At 42.5% G+C, this 24,869-nt stretch overlaps 1 protein-coding gene across 2 annotated transcripts in view; it reads left to right on the forward strand.

Moving 5' to 3' along the window:
• The window catches only part of usp43b (ubiquitin specific peptidase 43b), a 60,612-nt gene extending 41,289 nt beyond the window's left edge, over positions 1-19,323 (forward strand). Inside the window, exons 7-16 of one of the 2 annotated variants that reach the window (XM_070981451.1) lie at positions 336-498; positions 2,806-2,917; positions 9,851-9,954; positions 12,000-12,077; positions 12,187-12,316; positions 14,231-14,573; positions 14,770-14,928; positions 15,390-15,560; positions 16,069-17,208; positions 17,672-19,323. In XM_070981451.1, coding sequence (XP_070837552.1) covers positions 336-498; positions 2,806-2,917; positions 9,851-9,954; positions 12,000-12,077; positions 12,187-12,316; positions 14,231-14,573; positions 14,770-14,928; positions 15,390-15,560; positions 16,069-17,208; positions 17,672-17,682 — 2,411 coding nt within the window. In that variant the 3' untranslated portion in view covers positions 17,683-19,323. Of the gene's footprint in view, positions 1-335; positions 499-2,805; positions 2,918-9,850; positions 9,955-11,999; positions 12,078-12,186; positions 12,317-14,230; positions 14,574-14,769; positions 14,929-15,389; positions 15,561-16,068; positions 17,365-17,671 lie in introns of those variants that run through there. The other variant, XM_070981450.1, reaches the window with a different exon arrangement.
• Positions 19,324-24,869: the final 5,546 nt, after the last annotated feature.

Raw genomic sequence — 24,869 nt, forward strand, 5'->3', positions numbered from 1 at the left:
CAGGCAGCCATTGGTCCATCTGTTCTCCCCTATGAATCACTGTTCCCCAAATAGAAAGCTGCTGTCTCGCCACTTTATATATCTCAATTCTCCTCCTCGCTCCTCGTGAGAGGTGTTAAGTTCAATGATCGAGTTTTCAGTGCATGAAAAAAGTTCATCTTCCTTTCAAGGAGAGAACTATTGTGCACTTCATGCTGTCAGATATCAGTGGAACATCTCTGAAAGTAAGCTGTTTACCCAAAGAATGTGAAATGATCAGCATCAGCAGGATTTATCAAGAAACTGCCCTCTTCCTGTGACTCATTTTACTACCTCTATCCTTCCTCCTCTGCCAGGTTACCATCACAGCCTCCCATCATCACCGTACTCCACTGGTCCTGAAGGTCAGAGGTTACCTTCATCTGGGACTTTGTCGTCAGAGTTCCTCAACCAAGGTGTCCCTGTCAAGATTCTGCTGTTGGTGTGCAACGCTGGAGGGGCAGGCCAACATGCTGTTAGGTAATTATATCATCTGACCCTTCATGAAACCCCACGCCCTAATGGTGATTGTTGAATCCTAGCTTAGCAAATATAACTAGGCAAGGCAGGCAAAGCAGTTTCACAGGATGAAATGGTGTGCATAGGGCTCTAATAAGATAAAATATTCAGCATCTTGAGAGTCTGGAGGGTGTTGTCTTTCTACCTTTTACTTAACTAAAGAGCAAAATTGTAGGGAAAAGATTCAACTGTGTTCCTGCTCTAACGTAAGTTGCTAACGTTCAGACGCCTCTCTAACCAGGTTATTACCTACAGTAGTAACTAAGCATTATCCAATCCATGGGGCATGTCATTAGCTAACTAGAGGTTATGTTAGAAAAATACCTGTTCAGGACTGTAACATCCACCCTGTGGTAGCCAATGTGCTCCTGTGTCAGAGTATAAGCTAACATTAGCAGCTCTGTCCTGCTCTTTATTTGGTTTTGGGAAGATAACAATCAAGCATCTCCAGCCAAACAGGAATTACACTGCTCCACTGTGTCTCCGTTATTCATCAGCTGGTGATTATGATGCCAGGACTTTTACCTGGGACATGCAGGTTTAGCCTTAGCCTGTTAGCATTATATCATGTACTGTATGTGGCCGTATTTATGTTGCAAACCCTTTTACGGGGTTCTTGCCTTTTCTGAATTGGTTGTCTGTCGTTAGTTTTTTTGTTGGTTTCTCTGTTAACAGCTTCTCAGTAGCTCTGCATGAAGTTCAGTCCACATTGCATTTAGCCATGCTCTGAAGGTCAAGGTCACGTTAAAGGACTCACATCTCACTATGAGATGAGTTTCAGAATCAATCGGCAGAGGAATCTGGCATCTGGCACGATATAGAGATCAGACATTTGTCTCCCTGACAGAGTCCAGAGAGATCAATATAGGTGAGCTTGCCAACACAGCTGTGGCAAAGTCCAATCCCATCCGTGTCTGGGTTTCTCCTTCAAACGCCTCACCATCGTTGATCAGACCACCCACCCATCTCACTCTCATTCCATGACAGCTGGAGGACTTGTCAGTGCCAAGTAAATGACATTGGAGTCACATACTTGTTTCTCGCTCTGGTTGTCTGTAGAAGAGCATCACAGTTGCGTTTCTGAAAATCAGCAAAGTGTGAAAGCTCGCGGTTTCATCGGTTTATTAAAACTGTGAAAGCAATCGATAGCAGCAGATAGGATTTAAGAAAGTTTCACATTTCGTGCGTGGTGCCCAAATGTTCAGTGTTTTTGCATTGCTGCTCTTGGAAGTTAACGATTTGATTTCATGACATTTTACTTATATCTTACATCTTGATAGTGATTCTCGTATCTGGGGAGGAGGTGGAAAATAAATATGGGTCACTGTGCACTAAAGTAGATAGCAGATTTCATTGCATGAACTGTGACCTCTATGTACTTTGCTTTCTGTATTCATTTGTAGGTTGGGGGTAGTTGAAACACTCACTGTGGGTATGAGGAGCTAGAGAGTTGCTAACACAACCTTTGTATTTAGCACACTATGTCCATTTGTTACAAACCAAACCAGCGAAAAGAATGGCTTTTTTCCCTCTCCTTCCACAGAGTTAAGTCATTTTCCCTCTCATTTTGCTGTGGATATTGTCTCTTTCCATGTCGTGCTGGCTGCAGCTGTTGCTCTTCAGCCACCACAGAATGTTAATGGTTACCATCCTGAGCAGTAATCCATCCTAATTTACTTTGAGAATCTCCGTGGTATTTCTGTATGATGTAATGGGAAAACTGTATGACTCAGTTTGATTTCTACTGCTTTATTTAAATGCAAGAATCGAAAATAATATTACTTTTACAAGATGCAACAAAGCTTTTGTTTGTTAACCTTCTATTCTGACTGTCTAATCTGCAGTTTTATAGCACCCTATCCTCATTCAGTGTGTGTGTGTGTGTGTGTGTGTGTGTGTGTGTGTGTGTGTATATATCTGTCTTTGTTTCCTTGTATACACACATGCTCACATGGTCTCACACTAATAATCGCAAGCATACAATAGAGGGCAGCCCTCAATTAAATGTGTATTATGATTAATGTGTCATGTGATCTGTCTTTTCAGAGGGATGATTGTCCCTCTCCTCATCGGCTAGTTTCACTCCTTATTATCTCTCTGTCCTTCCATAGATGTGCTGTAATGAGAATTCCTGCTGATAATGTTAATAAATGATTATTTACATCACAATAGGCTAAGTAGACATTTGAACCAGTCAGGATTAATGTGGACTGGCCGAGTCGAGCTATTGTGAGCTGTCATTTTGAACTTTTTCTATTCCTGTTAAAGGTTTGGACCTCCATTCCTAATGAGGGAGGACCGGTCTATTTCCTGGGACCAGCTGCAGCAGAGCATCCTCAGCAAGCTTTATTACCTGATGATCAATGGAGCTCAGGCACAGGTACTGGCCAGCTACTAATGAAAATGTGATAATTGATCCGTGTAAGGAAACTCAATTCTCTGCCCCCACACATGGACTCACATACAGACTCTTTAGTGCAGCAGATGCTTGAAACCATGTCCTCCGGTTAAACCCTGCCTGTGATCCGATCACATCCAGTCCAGAGGAAAAGATTGATATGAAACAAAACTCAAGAGTTGCAGTGAGATACAGACAATGAGGACAAAATTATGGCAGTTACATCCTGGACATCTACTGCAACTCACAACATCAACAATAAAGTGGAGGAATTTCTTATTTATTGTTGTTATTATTATTATTATTCATTCACTGCAGCCACAACCAGAACACCCTTGTACTAAAGCTACAGCCTTGTCTAATAAGTCAGTAGAAATTGCTCCATGGCGCTTTAAAACATATATTTGATAGCCGCGTCGCGTGGGCGAGCTTGTTTTGAGCACCGGCTGGAGGCAGAGAGGGGACACGGTTCCCTCCTGCCATGCCGGCTGGCACACCTGTTCCGAGACAGGTTTATTGGCTCGGGGCAGGGCGAAGCGTGCCCACACAAGGACATTGCGTAGTACAGGTGGGAGAGCTTTAAGCGCCAGCTGGAGGCAGAGAGAAATTGGTTTCCTCTCGCTGCACGCACTGGGACACCACGCCAGAGTCAGGCCAACTGGTTTGGGACACTCTCACTGATACAAAGAGGGACACTTACACTGTTTTGTGTATTAATAAATGATTGTGGACAAAGTAGTTTTTCTTTCTGCGGTGGTCGATTTGAAGCCATTTCAGTGACTCTATGGCACGTTTGTCGAGGAAACATAACTTTTCTCTTTTGGCCTGTTGCTGTGCTAGTCTCTGGAGCTCTTTTCAATGAAGGCTGTTTTACAGACTGCAATCATAGTTCTTTCCTGAACGTACACAGGATGGAATCTAGCAATGAGAAAGGACTTTAGAAATAGGTGAATAATGCTAGAGTTATTGGAAGACATTTCGTCCAGTGATATTCTGACAGTAGAGGTTGGGAACCACTTTTTAGGAACAATCAGTGATTCAAATGCAAATAAAATGTCCAGCCCCCCACCAAGATGCAGTAATAATACAGTCATGGACTCTAAAACGATCTACCAGACAGAGTGTCTGTACTTACTCTGTACAACAATCACATTGTTGAGTCTAAATGGAATTTATATCCACAAATTCATCTTTCATTAATGAAACAAGAGTGGAAACAGTTATCTTTACACTCAAGCAATCATTAATGTCATTAATGAAAGGAAGTGAGTATTCCAATTCGGAAAAATTGCAGTTATCATTTGTTCAGCTTTGCTAAGCCCAAATTTAGCTGGCTACCCAATTCATCATCAGGCATTGTTACAGGAGTAAGGGCTGCTGTATGTGTCCAACAGTGATCATTTGATAAACACACAAAATGCTGCATTTGACAGGTTTTTCCATCTTATATGTTAGTAAACCTTTAATTTATATAGTCAAACCATTACAGATTGGAGCTTTTAATAGTTTTGTATCACGATGATTTCATTTTCACAATGTACATCATGATATATTTACATAATATATTGCTGTGACAAGCTGTAGGACAAGCAGTGAGTGCTTTTGAGATTTGATTGGGTCAGAAGGTGGGCCGTTGCCCTGCCAGGCCTCCATGCATGGCTAAAAAGAAGCATGATTGTTTACCTGTAAAACATGGGAAATAATCCTAGAAAAGTCAAACAGCGTCGCTTGCCGAGATGCATCCCTGCTGTATGTCACTGTCAAATCAATTATTTACTTCTCAAGCCAAAGGGTCCATTTTCTTGCTTGCTTCTGCTTGCTCACTTGCTTGTACCGCATACTTGAGCTGGTGTTTCAGCACATGATTGTGCGCTGTAGCGTGCTGTCAGTCATGTAGCCAAACACATTTCCAATCAGTGTCTCTCTTTGTGGAGCCAGCGAACACACAACAGCAGTAAAGAGCCACACAGAGCATGGGGCGTGCAAGAAAACTGTTGCTCAGCTTGCTGCATATTACTCAGTGCTCTTTGAGATGTGCCAGGAGAGAGGCGAAGAGAAGAGTCAGGTGCAGCAGTTTCAGTAACTCTGCTGGAGCTCTGTAGTCTCCTTTGTGCCTCATGCTGTCAGCCATTTAATTAAAACCAGGCTTGTACAGTATAATCAGTTTGTTGGAGCCTACCTCTGCCAAGAAAAGAGTACTGCTCAGAGCAGATGTTTGCTCTAAATCTTTCATCTCAACAGAATCTGTAGTTTTCCTGCATCAATGAATTGCACTCACGAGTGGATTTTTCCGCCTCTGTCTAATTTTAGCTTCAGCAAAGACGTGATCGAAAAACAGAAAAGCACGGCCTCTCTGACAGCCATTTTTCCTGTTACTGACATCACTTGACATCTTCATTTTGGCAGCGGCTGGCTTGATGCACCGCTAAAGCACACCTCGAAATATAATACGCTGCAGTACACTGATGGCTGCACATTCATCTACAGTACTTATAGTCAGACAAGCGTTCTCGCACATTCACACCTTCTCCTGCTAGACCTCTGGCGCAGACTCGGAGTAGGACGGCATTGTGTCGAGACTGAATGCTTCAGATTTGATGCGAGATTCAGTCGGAGTGAGCATTTTAGCACAAGAATCGAGCGTGGTGAATAGAAATCCCTCAATACACGTACACAATGCTCAAACTCACAACATAATGAAACCCTGCTTTGTTTGCATGGATTGTAATCGGAGATCTTTTGCCTTGACAGGCACAAACAATGCCACAAACACCCCTCCCCTCGCACCAGCCTCACTCAACACAAAAAGTGATTAACCTTGATGTTTCTCATGGGGAAATATGACCAACGTTAGAGTCTCCGCGAGTGTCCGCCGAGTCCTCACGCTCATGCACTCCTCTGACAGGATGCTGAGATGACTTTTCACAGGTTTTCCCCTCCACTTCTCAGCAGTCAGGCTGACAGGGGTGACATTGCTCAGAGCCTGACCAGATCTGCTCGTTTGTTCCTTTTTCTTCTCACATATTACTCATTGTTGCTCTCACATATTCCTTCTCATCTGCCTCTACGGGGTGGAAAATAAACATGTACTCATAAATATGCATACATGCACACATGGCACAGTATTTAACTATACAAAGGAATGTTGCCTGAACCGTCACAATTGACCTTTTATTCTGTCCCAACTCAGTTAACGATAGCAGAGTCAGCCCTTGATTAGTAATCTGTAAAACAGTTAGACCTTCATTTCACACAGCTGGCAACCGTCAGTTTAATTAGATGAAAAGACAACAGTTTTTAGCAGATTTTATCAGCTGTGATTAAACACATGAGTTTGTCTCATGTCTGACTTGAATGTTTCCAGCGTTGTCCAGAGTCCAGAGGATCTCATAAAAGGGTCTTAAATAAGGCTACAAACATGGTAGGACACTAAAAGACTCCATCAATCAATCAATTATCTGATTCAGATCTTTTCTATTTTTTTAGAATAGATTATCTGTGTGTTGTCTTGCCAGATTTGCTTGTGAACAGCTCATTGGTTAACATGGGCGCCAAAAGGAAGCGGGCAGCGCTTCTCTCCTCCTCCGGTCTGAACCCGGCGTAACATGACTGTGTTTAGCTGCTTAGCTGGCGTACTTGAACAAGCTCTACAGAGGTTTCATCTAGACGTCGTTGTTTGAATTTTCAAACACAAGACAAAAGACTTTTAGGATGAAAACTAAACCATGCTTTTGGTGAATGTAACGCTACTACAGATAACTTTGGCTGAGGTTGCTGTTAGAGCTGTTAATGTGAGCCTACACTCAATAAGTAATATTAACAGCCACGACTGAGTTCCACAGTGAGGAAATACTGCACATTGGATGTGCTAACCTCTGACTTCACAAACTAATGTAGTATGAAATGCCCCTGGCTTCAAAAACAACGCTCAGTTAGCACTATAGGGAGCAAGCTGGTTAGCGGGACATGCTAATGTCTGCATCTTATGTTAGAGCAAAGCTGTTTAACCCAATCCTTGCACTTTTTCACTTTCATTGCTGTTTAAAAAAGAAAAAAGAAAGCATCCAAACTTCTTCAAGTATCATTGTTATTAGAGCTCCTGGCACACTGTTTCAAGATGTGGTGAAATACAAAGATTGACAGGCCTGTTGTCAAGCTAAGCCATAACTGGAAAATGGCACCAAGTTCAGTCTGATCATGTTAGGCGTAGACCTGAATTGTTTTGTTGAAGCAATCAGTATCTTTGCAAATGCAAGACCTTTGAAAAGTGTGGAAATGTATCATATTTAAAGGAATTTTCCCTTTTTATTTTTTAAACATTGTTACAGGAAAAAAAAAAAAGACCTTTTCCTGAGAAGTTGGAATATGTAGGACTCTTTGGGTGGTCCTCGCATGTACACACAAGCCTTTCACTGGAACTTACAGTAAGCCCAAGCAAGTCTGTAATGACAAGAAAACCTATTTTCAGTTTACACCCGTCATCTAGCATTACAGTTTTTTTACACAGCAGATTGAAAACACAGAGAAGTTGACGAGTTCTCTGGAAAAGCACCGCGGGGCAGTTCGATGCCTGCAGTGTTCATAAACACATGATGCTGAAAAGCTGAAGAGAAGATAATATAGTCTTAGTTACACAGCTCTGCATGTGTACACAAAATCCGAGCATGAGAGCAAGATGGTACTTGAACATCAGCTGCAGTATTCAGCAGCTGACCGGCACTTACTTTAAGCAGTTCTGTATATTACATATGGGAGGCAGTAATTCAGAAATATTGTGTAACTTCCCCTCTGGGTCTGCATTCCAGCGGATTCAGCATATCAGTATTGTTGTGTGCTCTTTGTCATCAGAAAGATCCTGCTGGATCGAGCTTTCCTCGCAGGACTGAGTGGGTGTTTGTGTTTGAGCTCAGCCAGCAGCTATACTCTAGATTTCACTGGAACAAGAGGAGCTCATTTTCATTTCTGCAAATCGCTCCTTCATTCCTAAAGCACCTCCAATCTACCAGGATCTCAGAGTAATAAACGCATTCTTCAGAGCAAGAGAAGATATTAGTCTTATGTGTTCTTCTTTTTTCTTCTCAACTTGAGCTTTCCAGTCCGGTTGAGAGTGATATGAGAGAGTAGTCTGATTATCGATGGTTTTATTAATATTATTTTTTGCTGGAAAACGATATTTTGAATGTAAAGAAATCTTTGGTGCTACATGTTGATTCAAGCTGAACTGCTGTGAGCTCAAAATGTCAGGTGCAGGTCTTGGCCCACTTTTCATGGTGGCCCACTTTGTTCTCCTCTGTCATTTTGTTGCTTTAGCCCGTTCACAGCAGACTTGTTAAATATAACCCTGAGAGTGTAAATATATTCCAGCGTTTGTATAGACTCACTCCCAATTCAGCATTTTTTAAATAACTTTTAATCTGAGTGGACAAACAATACTCCAATCAGCATGTGCCAGCAACAAATGACAAGTTTTAAGCAATGTTGGCTGTTTTTATCATTGACAGAGAGAGAGCGAGATAGACAGGGATATACTGTATTTATGTATGTTATATATGTACGTAATACAGCACTATGGATGTAACAATAATGGAAGTATGACGAATAGTAGTGGCAGTTGCAGTGGATGTCAAGCAGGGCCATGGCAGGAGACATAGCTGTAATTCACAATCCATGTTCAACCTCTATCCATGGGGACCTACGAGACAACAAAGCAGAAAGACTCTGGCGAAGAAGCTAAGTTAGTAACACGCCTTGGTAGGACATGAAAGCATGCAGGTGGAGATGGAGAGAAGAACAGAGCAGCTCGGTGACAACTGCACGGTCTCTGCTTTGAGTCACAGGAACACACAAACACTTACATGTACCATATGAAACTGTGCTAGTCAGTCTTCTTCTGCATACACATATTGGATTCATAAAACCATCTCAGCCCACATTTTATGTTCCGAAGTCTCTAAACTGAGCGGTCATGTTGACTGATCACAGTAAAAGTCGTGGGTAATTCTTGTTCTTCGTCTAAATCCTGAGCTATGTGTTCTCATTTTGCCATAATGAAACCATCTCATCACGGTTATGCAAAAACCATGATGGGCAAATAACACCACAAAACTGCAAGCATCAACATTTCTCATAAGGGTGGTGAATCAGTGTGGTGGCAGCACTCATTTTAGACCTTAACAAGACTTAAGAGTCCGCAGCCACGCTAGCAGCTCTGTGAGGCTGTATTTAATCACAGTGCTGCTTTGAGCTAAAGGCTCGCATCAGCGTACTAACACGCTTCCAATGACAGTGCCAACATGCTGAGCTAAAGCAGGTATAATGTTTACTATTATCGCCACCTTAAGATAGTAAGTTAGCATGCTAACATTTGCTAATTGGTTCAAAACAAAAGTACAGCTGAGGCCGATGGGAAATTTGAAATTTCAATGATGGCACGAGATGAAAAGCCAGAGGATCACCGACGTGATTCATCCCGAGAGGAACATGAATTGTCTTGACATTTTATCAAATAGTTGATGAAACGTTTCATTAAAAACCACAAATGTCTAATTAGTTTAGTAAAGCTGGAACCACATGGAAAAGGGCGATAGCTAGCGCAGGTTTGTATGGGTACACGCTGTATTTATCAGCCCAGTTAAGTTGCAGATCTATGGGGCACCAGCTTCTTTTTGACAAACCAGCATCAGGTCCGACATTCCAGCCCAGCGTTATTTAATCTCTAGTTGACACTACAGCAACGATCAGCTAACTCAAAGTGAGATTTAATGGGTTCACAGTGTTTGAAACTTGTATGTGAGGATATGAGGGAGGCTTCAAGTGGGAGACGTGATGTCCTGAAAGTTTAATGCTGTTTATAGTCTGGTTCTGAGAAGCATCAAAACACCCTGATGACTTCTTTTTGTTGTGTCCCTCTTTCAGAACACAAGAGTGCTGTTCAACATCCGAGTGGTGGGAGGATCAGCATTCTACAGCTACCTGTCACCTCAGGACGGGCGGCCACTGTACCACCCTGCCGTCGACAGGTGAGGATGTCCATCCATCCATTTTCTATACCGCCTATCCCTTTCGGGGTTGCAGGGGGTGCTGGAGCCTATCCCAGCCATCAACGGGCAAGAGGCAGGTACACCCTGGACCGGTTGCCAGTCGATCGCAGGGGGTGAGGATGTCGAAAAACACAAAACATTCAGGTGGAGGGCCGATCTCTAGACATGTCTGCATCCTCCATGTTTTCTGTGGTAAAATGTTTCCCTGCAGGTGGAAACAGTCCAGAGTGACTCTTCATTCGAGCTGACGGGCTGCCAGGACACCACATTCTTCTTTTATTAGACTGGAGGATTATTAGATTATTTAAATGAGTTATTTTGTTGTAGAATTACTGGTGTTGGTGGAAACGTTCAACACTGAAATGACCCAGTGTTCCCACAGGCTCACTCAAATTTAGTCTAATGTAATCAATTTTAATGCAATTTCAATCTGCTCTAATCTAATAGTGTTTCTTGAGAAAGGCTACAACTCCAGGCAGGCAGCTGGTTACTGAAGACATATCGACAAGAACACATGTTACACACTAATATGACTGTGAAAGCTGTAAAGTCCAACAGTTTGTGATGATTGGCAGTGTCTGTGCAGACGCTCTGAAGCTGATGTTTAATTTTTCATCTTCTTTCCATGTTTATCATACCAACCGTAAAGGTTGATTTTAAAGCCTCGGCTGAAAGGTGCAGACATTTTATCCCTTTTCACAAATGCCTGTCTGATGGCTTTTACTTACAGAAGTGAATTGCTCTTTCAAAGGGGCCTTTTGGCAAGGTCTTGAAAGGACTTCCATTTGTGTCGTGGCTAAGAACAGTTCATTCACGCGGTGAATGGTGCTGATGGGGGCAAATGCTTTCGAAATCTTTTGAAACGCAAATGTGCAGCACACTGTATCCTAGAAACTAATGCAATGATAGTGTTTGAACTCTAATGATTCAGAAATATGCTCTGTTACCAAGTCAGCCCACATCAAACAGTACAAGAATGCACTAGTGCAAGTGTTTTAGTCTACTGCTCACTCCTGTCAGCCTCTGTAAACTGTGTCTCTGTGCCTCGTCATATAAACATCATTGGGTTTCTTACACTAGAAGACATGGCTCAATGGATGGCAGTGTCTGCTGCTCTCTCAGCAGCTATTGGATGGTTTGCATGAAATTTTGTCCAGAGGTTCATGTCCCCCTCAGGATGATTTGTAATAACTTTGCTGATAACTTTTCGCATTATCGAGTTACAATTTAAATTGGTCCATCATTTAGTTTATGACCAAATACCTGCAAAACTTATGACATTCACATCACCCTCAGCTGTACTTGAGCAAATGTTAGCACGCTAACGCGCTAACCTCAGATGGTGAGCATGGTGAAGATTATTCCTGCTAAACATCAGAATAATAGCATTTTTAGTCATTTTTTGTGCAATTTTATTTTTATTTTCCACATATGTTATTAGCGTGCTGATATTAACATTTACATTCCCTTATTTTATTTGCAGAGCCCATAGTGCCCCAAAATCCCCAAAGTTAACTCCTGATGACAGTGTCATTTCTTTCCTGACTTTTGAAATAGTTGTTTGCAAAAATAATCTCAATCAGATTCAAAAAAAGACTCACTTATTACCTTGTTCCTGAGCTTTCAGCTACCTCTCACTATGTGATCTGATGAAGATGTGACTGAGAATCCTGTAGCTCAGCTGTGATCTGTGGGGTATACCCAATACAATCCCACACGTCACTCTCTCACACAAAATAAGACACAAGCAACAAGGAAATATCAGCCATTGTTGCTGGTACTGTAGTAATGCTGACACCCAGTGGTTTAAAACCCCCAATACAAGTGAACTCAGATGGTTGGTTAATAAGGTATAATAATAAGGTAATAATAATATGGTTAATAAGGTTGTTGGTACTGCACATTTACTTTGAATGTAAAAGCCAATCTCAGAAAGTAGAACAGTAATGTTAGACCAGTTAATGGAGCTTGTGCAGATACTCCTTCCCCTGCACTAGATGACTCTCACCTTACATGTCTTCTAGAGCTCTGAAGCTCTGCGGCTCAGGAGGACCTCCACACGTGAAGCTCATCATCGAGTGGGAGCACAGAATCAAAGACTGGTCGGTTTGTTTTCTAATACGAGCCACCACCTATTTGTCTCTGTTAACCTGACATAAAACTACTGTCTGCGTGGTTTGTGTAACCACACCTTTGTGTCCTGGGCCACAGTCTGTTTGGGAACATTCAGGAGGAGGTGGTGAAGGATGCAGAGAGCGTGAGGAATCAGCAGCAGCAGCATGTCCAGCAGTACAGCTGCACCCTGGATGAGTGCTTCCAGCTCTACACCAAAGAGGAGCAGGTAATGAAGTCTGCTATGAAGCCTGCAACAGCCAGCGGCTCCGTGAAGAGCCATGTGTGTCTGAAGCCACACCTGATCAAGCTTACATAACGTTTCTGCAGAGTAAGCAGGTTATGAAGTTATCATAGTGACAGTGTGAAATAGTTGCATGTCTATGCATACAATATACACAGTGGATGTTAAAAAGAATAGTCAAACATTCAAGATTATATCAGATTTTTCTTAAGTGTTTTATTTCATTTATGAATAACATTTTTCAGTTTTTATTTGATAGTAATAATAACCATAATTGAAATGGAATATTTGCCGCAAAAATAGCGTGGCTACAAGATGAACATGTAGAGGAATAGACTCTATTGTGTAAACAAATCATTAAGTTGGAATGAAGGCGTATTTAAGGCAGTTAAGGTTTGCGGCAGTATTATGAGGTGTGAGAGGCTTTTAACATGTTTGTTAGGTCTGCACACAATGTGAAGAATCGCAGTGAAGTTCAACTGGAGTCCAGATGTGGCACATGTGGACAATAGATAAGATAACAAGAGCTTTGTTTGACTGAAGAAGACAAAAAAAAAACAACCAGGAAAAAAGGATTTTATCGTTACATGTTGAGTGTGTGTGTGTGTGTGTGTGTGTGTGTGTGTGTGTGTGTGTGTGTGTGTGTGTGTGTGTACATACCATAGGCAGTAAAAGGCAAAGACATGTTTTGAGTAGGCTATGGTCGTCATGTTAAAGCATCCGTTTCACAATAGTCGTTGCAGTTTCTGTTTAGTTTTATCATCAGTTCCAGTTGAAAATATGCTGCACAGATATTCTGAATGTGAATTTACAGTCTTGTCGTAATCACAAGCAGTCATATTACAATAGGCAGCTTTTATTTTTTGCCACACGTTCCCATCCACAGCACAGCCTGCTATATGTCGTCTTTATGTCCTGTCTTGTCTCGTCAGTTGTAGTCTGCTTTAAATTTTGTGTGCAAATGTGTAAAATTGGGTGTGATTACACACAAGTTGTGGTCGTGGTTGAGTTTCAGAGTGAGGAAGCAATTCATGAAATTTGACACATGTGGTCACTGAATGTGTCAAAGCAGCCACAGTTGACAGCTGCTGTGCAGACTGTGACATCACTGTTGTTGTTACCTTGTGTCACCACCCAGTGGAGCTGCAGGCACGAGGGTCGCACTGCTGTCAGTCTGTCATCAGTCCAGGCGTGCCAGCGTCGCTCAGGACGGGCTAACTAACAGCGTTTCAGTTTAAATAAGCAAACCACTATTACTCATAGTGGTTTGCACTGCTGACATGCTCATATGTATGAGTGACGAATAGACACTTTTTTATGCTTTTTTTTTTTTTAGCATTTTTCCCTCAAATGTTTTTTTCAAGAGTCCCACATAGTACAAATTATTAATAATATCAATCATAAATATTGCAATCACAGTATTAGCATTTCCCTCACAACTTGTGGAAAAAGTGGAAATATTTGCCAAAGCTGTCAAAACAAGCTGCTGTGTGTCATTTAGACAAAGACATAATATCATTATTGTATTCTTCATTATTGTAACTTTAAGTGGGTGACCTTGTTGAATACAGTGAATCATTGTTGCTCTATAGTCAAGATGGTAATCACGGGGAGGCGGGAAAAGTGAACAAAAGTAGTAGCCATGGCAACAGCTACAAAATGTGCTCATGGTTCCGAGTGATGCTGATTAGGGCTGTGAATTTCCAATGTTCAGTCATACATCATTTCCAAGAATGCGATTAAGTGGAATACGAAAAGGAAACACTGAAGAGCTTCACATTTGGATTTACTGGGACGAGGTGGAGTAGAGGAGCGGGCAGAGAGGATTCTGTTCATTGCATTTTTGGGTCTACTTTGTCATCTTTTCTCCTTGCCCACCATGTCCCCCTCTCCTGCCAGCTTGCCCCAGATGATGCCTGGAAGTGTCCCCACTGCAAGCAGCTGCAGCAGGGCATGGTGAAGATGAGCCTGTGGACACTCCCGGACATCCTCATCCTCCACCTGAAGCGCTTCAGGCAGGTGGGAGAGCGGAGGAACAAGCTCACCACGTTCGTGCATTTCCCCTTGGCGGGCCTGGACATGGCGCCTCACATGGTGAACCGCAGCCACGGCACCCATCCGCCCCCTCTCCAGCCCGGCTGGAAACAGCCCCGGCGACCCGACCTGGTTCCTCCCGACTTCCTGTACGATCTGTATGCTGTGTGCAACCACCATGGGGGAATGCACGGAGGACATTACACAGGTCTGAGAAACGTATCTCTTTTGAGCGCAGTAATGATAATTTATCTAGCAGCTTTCAAATGAAAACATAGAAGACGGCGACAAAATAATTAAAACCAATGACGTTAAAAAGATAGAAATCACTTCTCAGAGGAGATTTCTGTCATTTACTCCAGTCTCATGTTTCTTATCTCTCTCCATCGTTGTTGTGATTGCAGCCTTCTGTAGGAACTCTGTGGACGGCCAGTGGTACAGTTACGATGACAGCAGTGCTGAGCCGGTTCCAGAGGCGGAGGTGTGCACACGTGGAGCCTACATCCTCTTCTATCAGAGGAGACACACCATCCCCCCCTGGTCTGCCAGTTCCTCAGTCACCGGTTAGTCCTTTCATGTTCTCTGTAGCGGCTTGTTATAGTGAGAACAGTCAGATGAGATGGAATCTGCTTTACATCCCTTTGACAAAATCTAGAAATAATGGAGGGAGTGTGGCGTGTGGGAGTGTCGTTACATCTCACACCATCATTATTTACAGTATGACCTGCAAAAATATGCAATTTCAGTCTGCTTGAATTGTTTGATGTACTGCAGCAGCATCAGTGTGCATTTTTTGAGTAACCTCTGTTTTCAGCCCATAAATGAAGGTGACAAAGGTCGTGTAGAAAAATACGTTTTCCCAGCAAAAAGGCGCAGAGGTTTTAGCATAATGAGGGAACTCATAGATGGATGGAAATACTGATGATACCCTGCAATCGCATTCACTTTGCAGTATGGATGCAGCCTTGTTCTGTCTCTCCAACTGTGATTTTTTTATTTATTTATTTATTTTTTTAATTTGCAGGTTCCACCAGCTCGTCCGCTTCTGACCACTGGCTTGTCCGGCTGGCGGGGGGCAGTAAAAGAGGCAGCGTGTCAGGAGTACCCACCCCTGGACCTCAAGGGCCTGTACAGGCCCCAGAGTCTCCTGAGCTGCCAGTGTTTGGAGACGAAGCCCCCAAAACACTAGAAACAAGTAGGTATCTAGTGTAGCTTGTATAGTACATCTTAAATGACTCCTACATACAGAAAACACTTGAAATAGTGTGACTGCCTTGTAAATTAAAGTCATCCTGTGTTTCACCATTTCAACTCTTTAGTTGTCTAGTTAGGTCTCTTTAGTTGCCCACAATTACACCAATATTTCACTCAATGTCAATGACAAAGGTATACTAAGTCTATACTATAGCATATACTAATATACTAATATAAACTATAGCATATACTAATATACTAATATAAACTATAGCATATACTAAATAGGAAGTTTTTCCTCGCCACTGTCGCCAAGTGCTTGCTCATGGGGGAATTGTTGGTTCTCTGTAGATAAAAGAGCCTGGTCTGTACCAGCTCTATATGGAAAGTGTCCTTAGACAACTTCTGTTGTGATTTGGCGCTAAACAAATAAAATTGAATTGAATTGAACTGAATAAATATAACTTAATATGTTTAGTAGTAGTAATGTATGGTGTCTTTTCCTCTAGATGGGTTTGAATCCAAGCCGTTTGTTCGTGGGACCCAAGGCAGGAGTGTAAGCATGAGATCACCAACTAAGCCCAAGGATTCTCTGAGTAAAGTTCTGCCACTGCGGTGGTCTTTTGGCTCCAAGGACCGCATTAAACACCCAGCCCAGACCCAGCCTGGAGAGCTGGTGGAGTACCTGGAGTCTGGGCGCCGGCCACGATGTACCAAAGACCCTATCATAACACTGGTGGCCACCCCACCGCAAAGGAACGCCCAGGGAAGAACCTTTGATGTAGGACATGACTGCAGCTCACCGAGCGGTAGCAGTCTGAGCTGTACAGACAGACCCGGCTCCGACACTTGTTACTCCCCCAAAATTCCGGCGGGGCAGAGCAGACCTTGTGCGGAGAGAAACACCAGCCATGCAGTCTGTAACAACAGCAATGTCAAAGCCAGAGATTATGGTTCTCTAAGGCAGAGGTCATCCAAGAGAGCAAGGCAGGACCAGGGCAGGACCCTGGACCTCCAGCTTCAGAGAGGGGCCATGCTAGTGGGTCATATCAGCCACAGCGCACCCCCGAGCAGAGATTCCACATTGAGAAGGACCAAAATCCAGACAGGGGTGACCTCCAGGCCACAGAAAGACTTGTTACAGATGGTCATTCAAGCTGAGGACAGGAGGGGGCAGAGGGGACAGGAGGGCCGCAGCCATGACAGCCTCTTGTCTTTTTTCAAACCTGGTTTCATGAAGAAAGACATACCTGGGTCACCACTCAAGGGGCATGACAGTAGGCGTATGAATGGTCACGGGCAACTGGGAAAGCTGGCAAGCAATGATTTAGCCAAACTGTCGCTCTCCAATGGAACGCTGGCCACGGTGGCCCTCGAAGACAGGAAGGCCAGCGCCATCCCGATCTGTGACGCCCAGAACTGCAAGGCGCAGCTAGTCAACGGGAAAGCTGGGAATCACAACCTGGTGGACATTAAGCGTGCTCACAGCTCCAGTAACATCCAGACCAAGCTGGATCTGACATTTCGCAGGTGTGCCTCCCTGCAGAGGAATGGTGAAGTAGTGGCCCCTCCAGCCCACCGCATCCTGCTGTCAGACAAGTCCAGCTACGCCACTCTGCAGCGGACTCGATATAGTACCACCTCCCTGGGTAGGCACAGACCTGTCCCTTAGTCCTGTTTTTGAGCATGCAGTGCAGGCTAAGCTAGGTTACCGTGCTAAATACAGAATTACAAGAGCTGTTGAGGTTTGGCTCGTGTCAAGCACAAATAGGAACAAATTAGAGCGCAGGGTTGAGGTTTTGCTTCTGGCGCCAGCAATTATAGCACACCAGCTTTGTGTTGGATTCAGAAACTTAGTACTGTGGTAAACAAAGATATAATGACGATGTAAACAGCATTTGATTCGGAAGCTTGTCTGCTGCTGTCATGGTATTGTGGTAATTGACAGCGTGGCAAGAGTTCAGTCTTACAGAATAAGTGGAGGGCTTTGAATTATAGTAAATACAGCCTCGGTGTAAAGTTAAGCCTGTTTTATTATGATAATTAATGTGAATCCTACTGATTACCTTGACTGATGAGTTTGTTTTTTGTTTTTTTTGTTTTCATTATAAGTGCCTCTGTGACAGCCCAGAATGACTGTTGAACACTAGGACCTCTCTACTGATTTCTTCACATGGCACCCAAGGAAGCTCCCAGCAAGAGGCATCGCTGGAAAGAAAGTCTTTCTTCTCGCTCCTCATCATAGTACTGTTATAAGTTCCTACCTGTGTGTGTCTTAAACTAAATCTATGCAGAGTTGAGTTAACTGAGAGATACTGCTGTAATGTGTTTTTTCTCCTTTTCTTTTGCAGAGCAGTCCACTGGTAATACCTTTATTTTTCAGTTCCTGATCCGTGTTTGAAAAGTTGAGGGTGATTTGGTGAATTTGTACGTTTTTAGCGCATTGTACTTTTCATCTGCTCAGGAGGTTGGAAATCAAGGTGGCTGGTTAAAGCTGTACGCATTGGAGCCCATTCAGCTTCTATGATTTACATTGTGAGACAATTGTGTAAAATTGTGAGACACTGCAAAAAGCACTAACACCTGCACTGTACATTGGCTGCTACAACAACATTCATCATTTGCTTTGTCTTTTACTCTCATGTTCATGTTATATTACCGATGCACTCTCAAACAAGATATTCTATATTTTGCTACATGACCAGAGCTTACATGCTAAGTTACTTTGCTAATGTAGGAACAATAACATTGAACCATATTAGCAAAACGCAGGGTTTTATTTCTGTGTTTCAAGTAATGGACAACTTGTAACAAACAGATTTTTTTTAATTGTGAAATTTTTTTTTTGTTCGGGTTTGTTCTGTGGAGGGATGAGTTGTCGCAATATCGGAAAGAAGCAGGTGTTATTGTTCTGACTAAAAAGAAAAACATCTATTAACCACCCCCTAAAGCTTGCAGAGCGATAGAAGAGGGCTTATGTATTTCCACCTCTGCTGAGTGAGAATTTACCATATATCTCTTTCACTTAAGCAGGATTTGAATACTTGCTGATAATATGCAAAAGCAAAGCTCAATTTGAAGCTGTTTTCTGAACAGAGGATTCGCACTTTGTGCACACACACACGCAGAATTCTTCTGTCTCTGCAGCGACAGGGATGTCATGAGCCCTAATGGAAATCATGCTGTCATATTCACATAAATTGTTGTAACGTAGCCACCACAGATTATGAAGCAGTTCATGCTCCTGCTGCCCGTCTAACATGTATTTAATTCACAGTCTTCAGCCATAATCACAGTTTCTGTTTCTGCACATCGCTCTTTTGTTTACTTCTGCATTGTAAATTTGTCACTGGGGTTTACTCGGGAATGTCAAAGTGAGGGTGGGTTGTTTGCCGACACTGTAACTGTTCACATTTCATGCTGTGTCATTTAACATTACTGTTTAACAACACTCTTTACCAAAATGAAATGATAGTAAATGGAGGATGTTTCTCGGACATTATTTGGGAAATATGGCTAGATTATATTATATTTTATTAACTTTTTTAAAAGTCTACATTTTGTACCTGATGTGTAATTATGTAATTTAAGTACCAGATTAAAACCTTATGTTTCAGGTTACTGTATAAAGTCAGATTAATACAGACTCTAAGTGGGGGTTGAATTGGACACAACAAACAAAAATCCCTGTACTGGACTGTCTATAATGTCTGCTTAATGTACTGCAAGTTTTACGGATTGCAAATTAAACACAGCTTTTCTCACGTTGATTCTTGGCGTAGTCGCTGTATGACAAAGTTTCATTATTTGGCTGTGGTATTTTTGGGGGATTCAAGGTAGGCGTGCATCTTTTGAATTCATTAATTGTTGAATAATTGAATAATAATTGAATTAATTGTGCTCTGCTAATGTCAAGCAATTTATCAGCTGGAACAGCAGTGAAGGCTTGTTTCCATGAAACATGGTGAAGTGAGGTCAGCCTATTGAGGCATTTCAGTGCAGCTTCTGCTTGACTCGTGTCTATGGTGTTTTGAATGAATAGAGTAAATGAGTGATGTATATGAGAGTAGATGCCAATACAAATGGAAAAAATGGAAATTGTCAAGGACACTGAACTGGATTTCATCCCTTTACTGTAACACCATATTGGTGCTGATACTAAAAATGAGGAGGAGGAGGAGGAGGAGGAGGAGGAGGAGGAGGAGGAGGAGTACCTACAGACTGGGATCACAGTTCCTTTTTAGCCTCACTTTACAAGTGACACACTACAGGTCATCCTCAGGCAAACACCCATGGGAGGAAAATGTCACGAGTGGCAGGTGCAATTAGGATGGACACAAATGCAGACAGGAGCAGACAGACAGGATCAGTTTGTGATTTAATGGGCAAGTTGCAAAAACACAGAGTCACAAGGCAGCCAAGGGTCAAAACCAAAAGGCAGTCCAAAACACACAAACAAGTCCAATAAGAAGCAGGCAGGAATCCAAAGTCAAACATAAGAAGGCAAAAACAGGTTCCAGATTCCAGTCTCAAGGTAACAGAGAAACAGACTGTAAGACCAGTGGCTAAAGAGTTAAGACAGATGGCAATCTGTTTTATGTCTTAAGTGGCTGATGATGAAATGAGTCACAGGCGAGGAGGTGGGCAGGGAAGTCCATACAGCTGCAAAGCAGAGGTGAGAGTAGATGTGTGGTTGGGTGGGGCAGTCAGGTGAAGGGGAAAGGAGAGAAAGTCCCAGGGCTTCTGGTGGATGAGTGGAAAGCAGCGCTGAAGGACCTGGTGAAACAGACGTTTGGCTGCAGAGGAGCAACAGGGAGATTAAGTGACACTCTGTCTAATCACATTCATATGTGTGAGGATGTTACTTAATGAGGTGCCTGAATATTCTCATTCATCCAGGTCATTGTAAGCTTCAAGGCATTCAATCATTCGATCATTCACAACTGGGCTTTGTCAGTTTGTCTTGGAAGACGTTTCGCCTCTCATCCAAGCAGGCTTCATCAGTTCATGCGCACCAGACTAGATAGGGCAGCTCTAGTCTAATGAAATGGTGTTAGATTCAAGTATTTATCCTCTGAGTGAGGCCAACCCCCAAAACCAAGGATGGTATCATCGCCTGCTCGGATGAGAGGCGAAACATCTTCCAAGACAAACTGACAAAGTCCAGTTGCGAATGATTGAATGCCCTGAAGCTCACTTAATGAGGTGGGTGCCATATAAATGAGACACTAGGGGGCAGCAAAGTAATTAAAACACATATAAATATAACACTCAAAATCAGTTTCCTATGCCCTATGTGTACACTATATGGTCTGAAAACTAATCTCTCTTTGAAAGAATATGTGTGATACTCTACTTGCGGTCTATTCGTATAAGCAGTTTTGTATTTATTTATTTATTTATTGTTGATGTTGATTGATTGTCCTTGTCATAAGGATATGCTGATACGTATCACATGGCTGACATGTCAATGGGCATTTTACTATATATCCCTCATGTACTTCCGGTACTTTGCTGCACTTCCTGTACTCCTGCTGGCAAGTACATTAGTTCAGGTCACATTAAGCAGCACCAACATCAGGATAGATTAGCAAACTGTGATTATGCTGAAAATTTCCATAAAGATGAATTATTCATTTCACTGTCAGCTCTTGCAATCATTGGCAGCTGTAGTGTGTTTTTCTTGTAGGTGCACACTCACCAACATGTAGAGCAGAAATTAGCAAATCTGCATGCCATGTGATGTTTCATGATCTATTCTGTCATTATTTCAATTCTTTTCATTTAGCCAGTAATCTGTTCTCACAAAGCAATCACCATCATGATGTGAAAACAGTTTACACTAAGTAACATATAATGATCTGTTGGTTGGTGTCAACACCTAATGTTAATGACATGCTGCAGATAATCTGCCTGTCTGCATCTCCTGCAGGCACAGAATGTATTTTGGTCTATTGGTCCCATGTACTTAAGGCAAACCATTTAATCTGTAATAGGCTCAGTCTCTTATTTAATAAGACCATAATGTCAGCCATTACAACACAGATTGAGCCTCCAATCAGGCATCCTTATCCACTTCATATGTGCTTGGTTACTTATTTGTAACATTGAAGGAGGGTGTTTTGAAAGGCCAACCTTTAATATGCAAATGAATGCATTTAGGTTGCTCCAAATTGAATCAGATCATCAACTTTAGGGAGAAGACCTGCTGTGCAAGTTTGTGCTATAAACCTATTTTCCAGTTACTGTGTTTACTGGAACGTGTATACTACACACACCTTGACAACATAACACCCTATGTCCCATATGTTGCTCCAACATGGCCCAACATCTGCTTTGGTTATAAAAGTTATGAAGGTAAACACATACTATGTCCGTTGTCATTATAGTCTCAATCCTGCAGCAGGAGGAACGCAGTCACAGCAGGGCTGCTGATCAAATGTGGAATAAAAGCTGCCTTCACTGTCATATTTCCAGAGGACCTTTCAGAAAAATGGAAGCTAATATAGAAGAGGTGTGCTGGAGAAAAACAGCACTGAACCTCTGATGCTTTATTTGATGTCAGAGGGAACAGCAGTCAGTAATTTTGCTGCAGAAATGTCCACCAACACACACACACACACACACACACACACACACACACACACACACACACACACACACAAATAGTGAGAATACAATAACCTATATAACAGAACTGTGTTTATGTAGGCTGGCTGGAGACTTGACAAGCAAACTTCAAAATGACACAGGCTACACATGAAACGTGAGGCCAAAGCACGTTTCACTTCTTAATTCCTGAAAGCACCATTTTCAGTACTGCAGACTTGCTCACAGCTTTTCTCGTTATTCTTGGTGCAGAATATCTTTCTCACTTCATCTAACCATGATAGATGGGAAGGTAGAAAATTCACCGTCCGCATCTCAAAAAAGCTCCACGTGCTGATCCATGATTCACAGGAAATGGAGGATACCTATTGTTAATGGCACGGATTTAATGCATCCCACTGCACACCACTGTAGAGGTTTTAATCAGCCTGAACGTGGACTCTGACGCCGCTGACTGGCATCATGTGCAGAATCCTAATTCTCCACAGACACGTCTTCATATTGTCAAGAACGTTCCATTTAGATATGCCAAAGGGGAAGCGCCTCAACCCTGCACAGGACTTCCTCATCTGCTTAATTAGCCTTCACCATTAACACATCAGTCATTGTTCAGAGTGATGGGTGTATTGTGCTCTTGATTATTTAGTTAGATGTTCAGAGATGACAAAATATATGCAGTTTAATGGTTTATTTTTTCATGGTGCTTTCCTACAGTGGCAGAGATCACACAGTGGAGTTCAGTATTTGATCATTTTTTTAACGTCCACTCATCATCTGCTGGGCTAACTAACATGGCCTGGCATCGATTACCTAATGGCTACACTAAAACACATATTTGCAATGAATAACCAGCATGACACAGCAGAAGTGGAGACTGGATCCCTCTAAAGCACCAAACTCATTATAGCGAGGGAAATTGCTGCCTTTGCTCATGCAAAGAGTTGTGCTATGGCTGCCGGTGTTTTGTCATCCTGTGGCCATTACTGCTGTGGCTGCTCTGTCACCATCACCAAAGGGTGTCATCATTTCCACTCAAAGGGAAGGCGGACACCTGCTTGTGTTTCATATTAAAACTCTAATATCTATTCCAATCAAGTTCTGCAGGTATCCAAACCATCGCATGAAATAATATGATTATTTGTATACTGTTGTGTATTAAAACACCAACAATCAAGAATTAAGTACAACGCAACTGACACCCACCTGATATCACCAGAATTCATTAAAGCACATTTTAGTAAGACTTCATGAGGAATGTCGTGTTTCCTTCTTTCCCCAGCAGCGAGTGACAGGAAACATTGTGCAGCACTAATCTTGTCTGTTTATCGATCGCCTACGATGGGCCAAAATGAGTTTTCTCTTAATTAAATTTGAAATGAAAACTGGCAGACCTGCAGAGAGACCATCAGAGGATGAATTCCTTGGTTTGAGAGGCAGGTTGGGAAGAGCTCGCTGCTCTCGAAAACACCCGCTTGATGCTGGCATCTAAGAGCTGGACGAGCTAAGGAAAATGAAATGCATAGTGGTACCAAGGCATTAATTTCCTGCAAGCTTTATCGTGGAAATCAAATTAGTGTAAATGGCGAGCTGTCTCATCACAACTTAACGGAAGACAAACTGTATGAATATGACTGTTCAAAATATCAGGGACCCTTACTGTTTCTATGTGTTGCTGTTGAATCCACATGAAAGCCATTGCCCCTGATGGATTCCCTTTCTTAAATCTCTACCAACAACCAAGGAAGGGAAACAAAGGAGTTAACAGATTTGTTGATATATTTGGAGACAATCGTGTTAAGGATCTTCAATCCATTACCAGGCGGATGTCTGTGGTCATTTATTCATCCATCTGTCTTTTTGTCAGTCTCGCCTGGCCTCTGCAGAGCAAACCCACACTGTGTTTTTCAGGTGTGTATTCGCCATAATCCCACAGAGCATCATTTATACAAAACAGTTCAAGGCTCTCTTGCCATTTGTCAATTTGAAAGGGACACAAGATGACTTTAAATGAAGAGGTGACGTCTTTAGAGTTGTTTTGTGTCTCTTTGTTGTTGCTCTGTGTTTCTTTGTAGTCATTTTGCAGCTGATCGCTGTGTTTCTCTGTGGTCACTCTCTTTGCTCTTTGCTCATTCATGGTTTGCATCTCATTTTGTGTCTATTTGTGGTCATTTTGCATGTCTCTGTGGTTCTTTGCATCACTTTGCAGTCTCTCTGGTGCTCCTTCTGAGTCTCTTTGTGGTTGTTCTACTTCTCTTTATGATCATTTTCTGTCATGTTTTGCGTCCCTGTGGTCATTTTTCATGTGTAGTTGTTTTGCATCACTTTGTAGTTGTTCGATGGACTTTCTGACTCGGAATGTGAACAGTCACTTCAGACTGAAGCTGTGTTCAGTAATCCATCCATCAGCACTCCTCTACATCAGTGAATTGGGTTTAATTCTATCTTTTACGCTTTCATGACTTTCATGTGCTGCGAACATGAAAGCCCAGCTCAGGGATATTTCATGACTTGCTGCTCTCTATGGCTCACACTAACATCAACATTTTGCTGGAGACAGGAGCATGGGACTGGGGGAAGAGAGGACTGAGTGTACAGGGCCCTGATGTGAGCAGGGACCACACGGATACTAGAATGAATAGCCGTGGATGCTGGGAGGGGCCCATATGGGCTTGTGCTACTCCCCTGGCTTGAGATTGAGAGA

Source organism: Chaetodon trifascialis, chromosome 15 (assembly GCF_039877785.1).
Source record: "Chaetodon trifascialis isolate fChaTrf1 chromosome 15, fChaTrf1.hap1, whole genome shotgun sequence".
In the NCBI taxonomy this organism is placed as follows: Eukaryota; Metazoa; Chordata; class Actinopteri; order Chaetodontiformes; family Chaetodontidae; genus Chaetodon; species Chaetodon trifascialis.